The sequence below is a fragment of the Ranitomeya variabilis genome, chromosome 2, assembly GCF_051348905.1.
Source record: "Ranitomeya variabilis isolate aRanVar5 chromosome 2, aRanVar5.hap1, whole genome shotgun sequence".
Classification (NCBI taxonomy): Eukaryota; Metazoa; Chordata; class Amphibia; order Anura; family Dendrobatidae; genus Ranitomeya; species Ranitomeya variabilis.
Window position 1 is genome coordinate 800,074,574 of NC_135233.1, and position 13,190 is coordinate 800,087,763.

Here is a 13,190-nt window from a genome sequence, read left to right on the forward strand (position 1 = left end):
ACACCGGGCCTATGAGTTTATAATTATCTAATCCGAACTGTAAAGTTAGGCCATGTGCACACGTTGCGGATTTCTTGCAGAAATTTCCTGAAGAAAACCGGAAATTTTCTGCAAGAAATCCGCATTTTTTTTTTTGCGTTTTTTTTCCGTTTTTTTCGCGTTTTTTTAGCATTCTGCAAGCGTAATTAGCTTGCAGAATGCTAAAGTTTTCCAAGCGATCTGTAGCATCGCTTGGAAAACTGACTGACAAGTTGGTCACACTTGTCAAACATAGCGTTTGACAAGTGTGACCAACTTTTTACTATAGATGCAGCTTATGCAGCATCTATAGTAAAAGATAGAATGTTTAAAAATAAATGCTTATACTCACCCAGACATCTCATCAGCGGCGTCCGTTCGTCTTCCTATAGCTGGTCTGTGCGCACAGGGCCTTCCGTGACGTCACGGTCACGTGAGCGGTCACATGACCGCTCACGACCAATCACAGGACAGTGACGTCATCGGCAAGGTCCTTCGCCGCACACCAGCTACAGGAACCGAACGGCAGCGTGCAGCGGTAAGGCGGGAACACTGCGCGGGACATCGAGGGTGAGTATAGGACTATTTTTTATTTTATTTCTTATTTTTTGACCACTTATATGGTGCCCAGTGCGTGGAGGAGAGTCTCCTCTCCTCCACCCTGGGTACCAACCGCACATAATCTGCTTACTTCCCGCATGGTGTGCACAGCCCCGTGCGGGAAGTAAGCAGATCAATGGACTCCTAGGTGTGCGGAATCCCTACAATTCCGCATTTTTAATGAACATGTTGCTTTTTTTTCCGCTATGCGATTTTTTCGCGGAAAAAATCGCAACATTTGCACAAAAAATGCGGAATACCTTGTAAATAATAGGAGGCATATGTTAGCGTTTTTTTCGCGTTTTTATCACGTTTTTATAGCGAAAAAACGCGAAAAAAACGCTAAAAATCCTGAACGTGTGCACATGGCCTTAGGGGTTCGTAGAGAACACCCTGCGTCTGGTGCTAAACTCCGAACACGGACTTCTCCCGGACTTTTAGAAACTTGTAGATGCAGAAACTTCTGGAGCCATCACAGCCATGGCAAGTAGTGTAATGTCAATAAATAAATAAAATATCAGGATTGTAAAAAACAACCAAACTAAAACATAGTTGTGTTTTATTACGTCTTTCAGGAAAAAAAATATTCCATATATTTTCTTATTCATACATGATCCATAGAGTTGCGCATTAATGTGCACAAATTTTTATTAAATAAATTAAATTAAAACTATTAAATTTCAAGCTCATAAGCATTTCATTTAAGGCAAATACAGTATACCAAGTTATTTGTGATCATTTACCAATAAAATCAAATAAGGGTACCTGCTTTGTCTAACAATGGAGAAAATGTAATAGAACCATTTTTTTTCTTTTTCTTTTTAAATAAAAACTTTTTTTATGTTTTGCAATCATCTATTAATCAAAATGCAGACCTATGAGATATGGCAAATGTACAATGAAATAAAGGCACGTGAAACATTGATTAAAATAAAATGAAAGGAAAACTTGTAGAGCTGTATACATTGTACAATACTTTTCAATGTACAGAATAGTTATTTGGCTAAACGGATGCAGACATTCAAAATAAGTTATTTCTAATACGAGCTGAGATGTTGAGATACCCTACATAATGTCACAAAATTAGTAGTAGTAGACAAGCTTTAGTAAGAGCAAAAATGTACTAATGAAATAGAAACCCAAAATGCAATATGAAATGGCAAACAGTAACAAGTGTTTTGTGCTTCAGACATCTTTCAGAATTGATCATTCATCTTTGTTCATGAAGGAAAAATAGTAAAATACAATAATCAATTTGCAATGACATCGGGGTTGGGGAGAGGAGTTTCTCTAATCTACCCTATAACATGAGCAAGTATTTCAGTATCTCCTAAGAATGGCTTTATCAGAACCAAGCCAATGAATAAAAGAATAAAAAAAATACGGAATTAAATTGGCTTCAGTTCTTGTCTCTTTTTTTGTTTCTGAAATGATGTCCCTCGAAGCAATTTTCATAGACAAGGACACCATATATACAATATACAGTATGTTCACATAACAAGCCTATCGTTTAACATCCAAGAATACTTTGAAAAGAAATGTGGAGGCAGAACTTTTTTTTTTTCATAGTAAACAGGTCAAGTCCTTTGTGAAAGAGTTTTTACAGCATTTTGTATGGTTAAGACTGCCGTGACTGGTTTCATATATTATAAATCTTCGTAGCAAAAGAACAACCTGAATGTGATGTGCCAACTGTATGCTTGTCACAACACTATTTCACCAAAAATATACAGAAATCAACATTCTTGTTACATGTGCATTAAATTACTGAAATGAATGAAAGTGTATGCGTCATGTTGTCACAACTAGCAGCGTGTACAGTCCAATCTTACTCATTTCCGTGGTAAAATTGCTAGCAGCTGTAACATCCTTTTCTTGTAAACATGACCTTAGAGATCGAGTTTGGACAGATCATTTTTTTATCCTTGATACAAAGTGCTTTAGACTGTACAATTAGAGAACAGTACCAGAAAAGTGTAGGGCTCCCAATATAATATCTCTATTTCAATTTGGTGTGATTGACTTTCTAGGTGACTGGGCATTTAAACCATCCACTGTATACTGTATTCTATAGTTTATAGGATTAAAGATATCAGAATATCTTTCTTACATTTCTAGCCTTCACTTAAAACATGCATTTTCATGCAACCAAAAGAGATTGGCTTGTAGAACTTCCATTCAGGTTCTTTCTAATTCTTGCACTGCTAATTGTAAGGGCTTTCAATACAGTTCATGCAATGATATGAATGACTAAGGAAACTGTAAACCCTACAAAGTGTTATTTGTGTATGACATGTGGAGGGCTAAGGGTTTCTGTACCATCCCTAGTTTTGCTAATGCTTTGAGATGATCTTGCTATTCCAGTCCTCATAGAGTCAGATAACAATGTGGTCTCCACCGTAGGCTCAGAGGCAGCATCGTATGTTTCTGTCTCTAGCTCCTCATCTGCAATAAAAAGTTTTGACTCTCTCCACTGTGGGTACGTGTCCTGGCTGCTTCTTGAGACACTCGAGTCACTGCATGATAGCTGTTCATTTAGTTCTTCTGTAGATTGAATCAAATTTTGTACAGAAATTGATTTGCCAAAATCCTTGTGTGTGAATGGACCTGATGATAATACCCCACTATTTGTATCAAGGCTTTTCCGCCTTACAAAATTTTTAGGTAAACTGGGTTGTGCAGGCTGTACGCTTTCTTTTGAAGCAACAAGGCAGGCGGTGACGTCACAAACATCCTCTTTTGTGGTCATGGGAATTATATGAATTGGTTCTGGTTTGCAGATATGTGTCAGTGGCGATACAGCTGGTATCTGTAGTGTTGTTGGTGCTGTTGGCTTCGAGGCCTGGCTTATTTGGTTTGATATACTGTTTGTTACCACAGTTACAGGTCCATCATTTACATTTGCTGATACTTGTGTTGCTTGGCTATCCATTGTTGGACTAAATCCATAATAGGCAGGTGCATTAAATTCATTTGGTGTGAGCACAAACTGTAACCCCCGGGGGATGTTGGCACTAGCTGATCTGGTTATGAATCCACTGTTCTGTGCAGAATTTGACAAATCTTTGCTGTCTATTGGACTTTGATAATCAGAAGTTTGTTCACATTCAAATAGGGGCATCTGAAATGATGCCAATGTCAGCGCTGAGGCAGATCCCTTCTTTAAGACCTGTTGGTAGATATCAAGTAGGCTGTCCAATTTTGACTCAATTGACTGTACCTAGGAAAGAAACAAAAATATAAACATATATCTCATCATTGCCAACTTTAGTAATCATGAATTGTGGGCAAAATATATCTTTATCAAATGCCTATATCAAAAGGGGCCATATACAGTTCCACTGACACTCTTTTAAAACCCCATTTTTCACTTCTGTTGAATACATATCCCAGTAAAAGCTCCTGAGATATAACTGAACAGAAGTGTTTGGCAGAGGCCATGTAGTGGCATTCATCACCCTTAGAACTCCCTTTTAACCCCCTAGCAACAGCCGCCAAACATGTATGGCAGGCTTGCACTGTCACTATATGGACAGGAGTTGACCCCTCTGTGTACGGCGCAGATGCCGGCTGTATTACAAAACTGGCACCCAAGAGTAAATAATGTCAGAGCTAGCTTTGATTCCATCAGTTCAACACTATAAACGCCAGTGTCAAACATGGCAGCAGCATTTAAAAAATATCCAAGATGGCCTCTGTCAGTTTGGAGCTCACTGCTTCCTCCATGCAAAGTGAATACAGGGTGCTGATAAATTGCTTTGGCAGCCGGGGGCCTTCTGAAGGACTCCTTGTCTGCCATGGTATTGTTCTTATAAAGCCCAAGCTTTTACTGAGCAATATAGGAGACCAGTAATACACTGAAATACTGTAGTCGCAAGTTTAAGTCCCTAAGAAGACTTTTAAAAACTTTAAAAAACATTTATAAAAAATGGAAAATAGCAAAATGTAAAAATAATGTACATATTTGGTATTGCCACATACTTATGGATGGGATTGGCACATTTCTGCTGTTATTACTATATTTTGAACTAATCAATACTACCTGAAAATATAATAAACTGCAAAATATGTTGTTAGGGATAGATGTATCTCCCTTATTTCCAGTCTGTAACTCCCTTTTTCCTGCTGAGCAGAATGTTCTCACTCATCAAAACTGCCTGTCTGCGGTAATAGAAAACTATCAGGAACCACATGGTGGGAGGGTTGCCACCACAGATTCTTTCTCATCATTTTTGTGAAGCTGCATAGTGTGATACTGTGTGGGGTAAAGAAGACCAGAAGTGGATAGACATCTCACAGATGGTGAGTGTTGAGTGCAGCACTATAGGATGAGAAGGCAGCAGGAAACAATACCAAAGTAAGCACTATCAGCACACCAGCAGTGCCGGCCACTCCAGAAACATGCAAAGGAATAAATGCACTAATGCAAATAATCTTCTATGGTTAGAAGTCCGAGCTTCTGAAAGTCACATATAGTAAACATTTTTTTTCCTCGTCGTGTTTTTCTAATATACATTTGCATGTAGATTGTGAGAATGCTTATTTATTATTATTATTAGTAGTAGTAGTAGTAGTAGTAGTTGACTAGTTACTACAGATGGGCAGATCGCTTCGTAATCGAAAGTCGTGCTGAGGATACCGAAAGATAGGAGATTTGTGAGTCTGCTGCCAAGTGGCCATCGACTAGAGTCCAGGCTGATGGATTGCATATTAAAGATATATACTGCAGATGAATCACTCATAAATGTGTTGTCCGGTCTTATGTGAACAGGATTGCCTATTTTAGCCAACCAGTATTCTAATGCCTTATCAAATCAACTCTGTTTCATAAGACATACAGTTAGGTCCATATATATTTGGACAGAGACAACATTTTTCTAATTTTGGTTATAGACGTTACCACAATGAATTTTAAACAAAACAATTCAGATGCAGTTGAAGTTCAGACTTTCAGCTTTCATTTGAGGGTATCCACAATAAAATTGGATGAAGGGATTAGGAGTTTCAGCTCCTTAACATGTGCGACCCTGTTTTTAAAGGGACCAAAAGTAATTGGACAATTGACTCCAAGGCTATTTCATGAACAGGTGTGGGCAATCCCTTCGTTATGTCATTCTCAATTAAGCAGATAAAAGGCCTGGAGTTGATTTGAGGTGTGGTGCTTGCATTTGGAAGGTTTTGCTGTGAAGTAAACATGTGGTCAAAGGAGCTCTCCATGCAGGTGAAACAAGCCATCCTTAAGCTGCGAAAACAGAAAAAAACAAGCCGAGAAATTGCTACAATATTAGGAGTGGCAAAATCTACAGTTTGGTAGATCCTGAGAAAGAAAGAAAGCACTGGTGAACTCATTAATGCAAAAAGACCTGGGCGTCCACGGAAGACAACAGTGGTGGAGGATAGAAGAATAATCTCCATGGTGAAGAGAAACCCCTTCACAACAGCCAACCAAGTGAACAACACTCTCCAGGAGGTAGGCGTATCAATATCCAAATCTATCATAAAGAGAAGACTGCATGAAAGTAAATACAGAGGGTTCACTGCACGGTGCAAGCCACTCATAAGCATCAAGAATAAAAAGGCTAGACTGGACTTTGCTATAAAACATCTAAAAAAGCCAGCACAGTTCTGGAAGAACATTCTTTGGACAGATGAAACCATGATCAACCTCTACCAGAATGATGGAAAGAGAAAAGTATGGCGAAGGCGTGGTACAGCTCATGATCCAAAGCATACCACATCATCTGTAAAACATGGCGGAGGCAGTGTGATGGCTTGGGCATGCATGGCTGCCAGTGGCACTGGGTCACTAGTGTTTATTGATGATGTGACACAGGACAGAAGCAGCCGAATGAATTCTGAGGTATTCAGAGCCATACTGTGTGCTCAGATCCAGCCAAATGCAGCCAAACTGATTGGTCGTTGTTTCATCCTACAGATAGACAATGACCCAAAACATGAAGCCAAAGCAACCCAGGAGTTAATTAAATCAAAGAAGTGGAATATTCTTGAATGGCCAAGTCAGTCACCTGATCTCAACCAAATTGAGCATGCATTTCACTTGTTAAAGACTAAACTTCAGATAGAAAGGCCCACAAACAAACAGCAACTGAAAACCACCGCAGTGAAGGCCTGGCAGAGCATCAAAAAGGAGGAAACACAGCGTCTGGTGATGTCCATGAGTTCAAGACTTCAGGCAGTCATTGCCAGCCAAGGGTTTTCAACCAAGTACTAAAAATGAACATTTTATTTAAAATTATTGAATCTGTCCAATTACTTTTGGTCCTTTTAAAAACAGGGTGGCACATGTTAAGGAGCTGAAACTCTTAAACCCTTCATCCGATTTTAATGTGGATACCCTCAAATGAAAGCTGAAAGTCTGAACTTCAACTGCATCTGAATTGTTTTGTTTAAAATTCATTGTGGTATTGTCTATAACCAAAACTAGAAAAATGTTGTCTCTGTCCAAATATATATGGACCTAACTGTATCAATGAGATTTGATAGAGGATACTTTGTTCAGGATAGTATTTTGAGATGGATGTACATGACAGAAAGCATATGAAAAATGAAATTCCAGAAACAGGGAGAAATCTTTATAAAATGTCTAGTTTTTTAATGTATCAAACAAATGCTGGAACAGCACAAATACAAGAGCACTTCGGGTGCAAGGCCTCCAAAGCTTGTAATCCCTTCCTTGCAAGATAATATAAAAATATAAAAAAAAGTGGCAGCACTCCAATACTTCTCCAAGTGAAAAAGGACTTTAATGTCCCTGGTGGCATGGCAAAGTTTCAGCTACACTGTGCCTTTCTCCAGCCTATTTTTTTTTTATGTACAAATCCAGAGCCTGTATCACCGGCCCATAAGTTTCAGACAGATATGTCCTTAACCCCATAACGACCGCCGATACACATTAAAACTGTGGCTGCTAGAGGGGACTTACTCCTTCATTGTTGTTTTAAACTGCAGATTGAGAATAAGGGTATAGCGTGCACCAGAGGCCGAAAATCTGAATTTCAGCTGAAATTCAGGCGAACACGATCAGGGCCAGATTTTCAGATCCCCGATCGTCGTTTTCACGTAATAAAAGTGTGCTCATTATTAAAATCAATCAAAAGAGAGAAATGATGCCTCCAAGCCCCCCGGTATCTCCGCCATCACCCGATCCTTCCTGCTCTGTCCCTCAGCCCTCTGCCTCTTCTTCCTGAAAAAAAATTGCGAAGTGTGCCAGCATGCACCCTGCAAAAGCAGGAATTTTTCCTATTGGTTCCTTTTGATCACTGTGATGGACCCTATCAGAGTGATCAAAAGCCAATAATTAGTATGACATCCCCCCCCCCCCATGTTATCCCCTTAGTCAGAATTTTTTTTGTAATTTTATCATTTTTCCTAATTTTTTTTCTTTCAATCTTTGCCATTAGGGTTAGGGTAGGGCTTAGGGTTAGGATTGGGCTTAAAGGGTTAGAATTGGGCTTACAGTTAGGGTTAGAAATATTGTTAGAGTTGGGCTTAGGGTTGGGGTTGAGCTTAGCGTTAGAGTTGTGCTTAGAGTTAGGGTTGGGCATATTGTTGAAGCTGGGCTTAGGGTTGGGGTTGGGCTTAGCATTAGAGTTGGACTTATTGTTAGGATTAGGCTTAGGGTTAGGTTTGAGGTTGAGGCTGGGATTATTGTTGGAGATAGGGTTTTTTCAAAAGCTATAAAAGAAAATGATGATGATATGATGACTAGTGTTGAGTGCAAGTGCTCACTACTTGAGTTTTCATCGAGTATCGCAGGTTCTCGAGTAACATGCTCGAGTCTACACCCCACATGATGGCATATTCAATATCAAGACACAATGTTATCAAATTCTGTATAGTATCTTAGGGTTCAAAATCCTCACTATACTCCTGGATAAAATCCTTGAGGGGTCTAGTTTCCAAAATGGGGTCAGTTGTGGCATCATAGTGGCCCTGCAAATGTGACATCGTGCTCGCCGGCTCTTTCAGCCAAATTTGTGTTCCAAAATTTAAATATTGCTCCTTCCGCTCCGAGCCCTGCCATTTGTCCAAACAGAACTTTTTGACTACATGTGGGTTATTGCTGCACTCGTAAGAAAGTGGGTAACAAACTGTGGGGTCCAGTTTTTGCTGTTACATCTTGCAAAAGTAAGAAACTTGGGGTAAAGCAAAATTTTAGAGGTACATTTTTTTTCTTTCATTACACCTTGTATTAATTCCTGTGTAGCAACTGAAGGGTTAAAACATTTTCTGACAACAATTTTAAAGAATATGAGAGGTGTGGTTTTTAAAATGGTATCATTTTGGGGGAGTTTTCAATATATAAACCCCTCAAAGTCCATTCTCTCAGTGGGTCATGGCATCTGCAAACAATAACAATAACTGAGTTTTGCATTGTGCCTCAAAAGTAGTTCCCGATTACATGTAGGGTATTGGCGTACTGGGAATAAATTGCACGACAAACTGAGAGGTCCACTTTTACCTTGTAGCCCTTATTAAACTAAAAAAAATTGGGGCTAAAACAACATTTTAGAGGTAAAGAAGTCATTATTCTTTCTTCACCACACAATGGTATGAATTTTGGTGAGGCTCATGTGGTGTCAACATCCTCACGGAACCCCTAGATGAATACGGTACAATGATAGGTGTAGTTTGTAAAATGACATCACTTATAAAGGGGTTTCTGCTGGTGTGACACCCCCAATACATTTTGGGAGTAATTTTCTCCTGTTACCCTTGTGAAAGTAAAAAACTTGGGGCTACAGTAACATTTGTGTAAAAAAAAAAAGTAAAATATTAATGTTTTTCCTTCCACATTCCATTAATTCCTATGAAGCACTTGAATGGTTAATAAATATGGTTATGAGGACTTTGAGGGGTGCTTTCACTTTGCGGCGCTCAGTCAGTGTGGGAAGCGGACGGCGGGGGACGCATGTAAGTATGTACTGTTTGTTTTTTTTACATTTTACGCTGGTAACCAGGGTAAACATCGGGTTACTAAGCGCGGCCCTGCGCTTAGTAACCCGATGTTTACCCTGGTTACCTGTGTAAAATATCGCTGGTATCGTTGCTTTTGCTGTCAAACACAACGATGCACGGCGATCGGACGACCAAATAAAGTTCTGAACTTTATTCAGCGACCAGCGACATCACAGCAGGATCCTGATCGCTGCTGCGTGTCAAACTAAACGATATCGCTAGCCAGGACGCTGCAACGTCACGGATCACTAGCGATATCGTTACAAAGTCGTTTCGTGTGAAGGTACCTTAAGCCTTCTTTGTAGATATCTGTTGTCAAGCAGAGTGTTTGGCACCCCATACACATTAGATCAGGGGTATCAAACTGCATTCCTCGAGGGCCGCAAACCATGCGTGTTTTCAAGATTTCCTTAGCATGGCACAAGGTGCTATAATCATTATGTGTGTAGGTGATTAAATTATCACCTGTGCAGTACAAGTGGATCGCCCCCAGGTGCAGGGCAGTGGGGTACTCGGTACCGGGTCCCTTCTGTCTCGGTTCTGGGGATGTCACGGTGGCCCGACCCGGTCCGTGGCCCTGCTAAGGGGCGCCCAATTAAAGGGTGTAGTTTGTCAAGAGTTCGTGATGCCACCTGTGGTGTTCGGTCAGGGTGACCGACGCTGCTTAGGGGTCCGCTGGGGTGATGTTATGGCAGCTAGATGGACTACCTTCCCACAGGTGAAGTATGTCCCCAGGGCTTCCCAGTAAGGGGTAGGTGATGATGGTGTAGGTCGCAGTAAATAACGAGGACACAGGGTTGCAGTCTCTTTACCTTTTACTGTAGACTTCAGCGTCCACAATCCAGAGCACTGCTAACAGGGCTGGCTGAATCCGACCGGTCTGAAGGCTCATCCAGAGTTCCCTTTGTAGGTGGAAATCAGTAGCCTTCCTACTTGCGCCTGTGTGTTGTAGTACCTCCCTGCTGACCACCACGGGATAGTCCTCACAACTGTCGTGTATGTTTCTGATATTCTCTCTCTACGTCCCCCAGATGGTATGGATAGGATGACCCGTATGACGGGGTAGGCCTGGAGCTATTTTATAGGGACCCTAGAGACGCCCCTTTCCCACAATTTGCCTCCGTTGTCTTCATTAGGTTAAAGGTTGGGCAGCCAACTTGGAATTAACTGTCCTGCCATAGTTTGAAGTAATGCGTAGAGCCTATTACTCCCTCGGTGTTCCGGCCACCGGCTACGCGCCTCAGAAGGATGTTGCCGATCTTAAGGCAGAACTCCTCCCGGGTTATCTCCTTGTGCTGTGATCTCCTTTCTCACTTCTCCACAATATACTGCGCTTCTTGTCCTTTCTTAGGATGCTGCCGCAATGAGGTGCAGGCGCAGCTCCGTAACGTTCTATCTCTCGCTCATTCTCTGCCAGGATTCCACCCCTGACAGGGACCTCTGTCTGCAGCTCAGATGTTCCTCCTTCTCTCCCTGTCTGCCTGACAGGTCTTTCCTGGGTCTCACCCAGTAGCGTTCTCCTCTAACTTCCTATCCAACCCCGAGTGTGAGGAGTGGCCTAATACATAGAACCCTTTACTCCCCCTGGTGGTTGGAGTGTGAAGTGTAGTGTGTGACTGTGATACCTGGTCAGGTGAACTCCTTTAGTGCCATCAGACGTACCATCACTCCCCCTGGTGGAAGAGCGACAATACTGCAATGACCAGGACTCTGTGGCGCTGCACTAGGAAATCCTGAAAACATGATCTGTTTGCAGCCCTTGAGGAATGCAGTTTGAGACCTCTGCATTAGAAAATCAACCAGTCTTTCTGAAATCACCAGGTCAGTTTACTTTAATTCTGATTTTAGCCAGTGTGGAAAGCTGCTACAAAATGCAGCTGTCTTTCTAGCAGACAAGGCTAGCCTGCGCATTAGGGCTCTTTCACCACATGTACTGGAAACACTGATGTCTTACAGTTTTCATACGTACCTGAGACACACATGTAGACCCTTCAAGTGAATGGGTCTGTGTACATGTCAGTGTGCTTCCATGAACCATGTGTCCATAGGCAAAACACTCTGACATGTCTATTTTTTAACAGCAGCATGGGTCGCAAAGCATCCTGCACATGTGCACACTGATGACACATGGATAACATTCGTGTGCCATCAGTGTGACACGTACCGGTGCCTGGGAATCAGCGGTACTGTTCTCGCTGTTCCCCGCTGTGGGTGCTGAAGACAGCTCACATCATTGTCCCCTGCTCATGCTACGATTAGCGCTAGCAGGGGGCAATGTTGACAGTTATATTCAACTGTTAATGGTTAAAGGTTGGGCAGCCAACTTGGAATTAACTGTCCTGCCATAGTTTGAAGTAATGCGTAGAGCCTATTACTCCCTCGGTGTTCCGGCCACCGGCTACACGCCTCAGAAGGATGTTGCCGATCTTAAGGCAGAACTCCTCCCGGTGTTATCTCCTTGTGCTGTGATCTCCTTTCTCACTTCTCCACAATATACTGCGCTTCTTGTCCTTTCTTAGGATGCTGCCGCAATGAGGTGCAGGCGCAGCTCCGTAACGTTCTATCTCTCGCTCATTCTCTGCCAGGATTCCACCCCTGACAGGGACCTCTGTCTGCAGCTCAGATGTTCCTCCTTCTCTCCCTGTCTGCCTGACAGGTCTTTCCTGGGTCTCACCCAGTAGCGTTCTCCTCTAACTTCCTATCCAAACCCCAGTTTTGCCCGAGTGTGAGGAGTGGCCTAATACATAGAACCCTTTACTCCCCCTGGTGGTTGGAGTGTGAAGTGTAGTGTGTGACTGTGATACCTGGTCAGGTGAACTCCTTTAGTGCCATCAGACGTACCATCACTCCCCCTGGTGGAAGAGCGACAATACTGCAATGACCAGGACTCTGTGGCACTGCACTAGGAAATCCTGAAAACATGATCTGTTTGCAGCCCTTGAAGAATGCACTTTGAGACCTCTGCATTAGAAAATCAACCAGTCTTTCTGAAATCACCAGGTCAGTTTACTTTAATTCTGATTTTAGCCAGTGTGGAAAGCTGCTACAAAATGCAGCTGTCTTTCTAGCAGACAAGGCTAGCCTGCGCATTAGGGCTCTTTCACCACATGTACTGGAAACACTGATGTCTTACAGTTTTCATACGTACCTGAGACACACATGTAGACCCTTCAAGTGAATGGGTCTGTGTACATGTCAGTGTGCTTCCATGAACCATGTGTCCGTAGGCAAAACACTCTGACATGTCTATTTTTTTAACAGCAGCATGGGTCGCAAAGCATCCTGCACATGTGCACACTGATGACACATGGATAACATTCGTGTGCCATCAGTGTGACACGTACCGGTGCCTGGGAATCAGCGGTACTGTTCTCGCTGTTCCCCGCTGTGGGTGCTGAAGACAGCCAACATCATTGTCCCCTGCTCATGCTACGATTAGCGCTAGCAGGGGGCAATGTTGACAGTTATATTCAACTGTTAACAGCGAGAGCAGGCGGTGGCTTGGGGAAGTTTCCATCAGCCACGACCTGCGCTATAAATAAATTTAAAAAAAAAATTACGTGGGGTTCCCCTGTATTTTTGATAGCCAGCCA

The 13,190-nt window shown here is 42.1% G+C and overlaps 1 protein-coding gene across 3 annotated transcripts in view; it reads right to left on the bottom strand.

Moving 5' to 3' along the window:
• Positions 1 to 1,141: 1,141 nt before the first annotated feature.
• The window catches only part of KCNQ5 (potassium voltage-gated channel subfamily Q member 5), a 1,116,095-nt gene continuing 1,104,046 nt past the window's right edge, over positions 1,142 to 13,190 (bottom strand). For all 3 annotated transcript variants that reach the window (XM_077289900.1, XM_077289901.1, XM_077289902.1), the window contains one exon: positions 1,142 to 3,838. In XM_077289900.1, the coding sequence (XP_077146015.1) occupies positions 2,897 to 3,838 (942 nt within the window). In that variant the 3' untranslated portion in view covers positions 1,142 to 2,896. The remainder of the gene's footprint in view (positions 3,839 to 13,190) is intronic.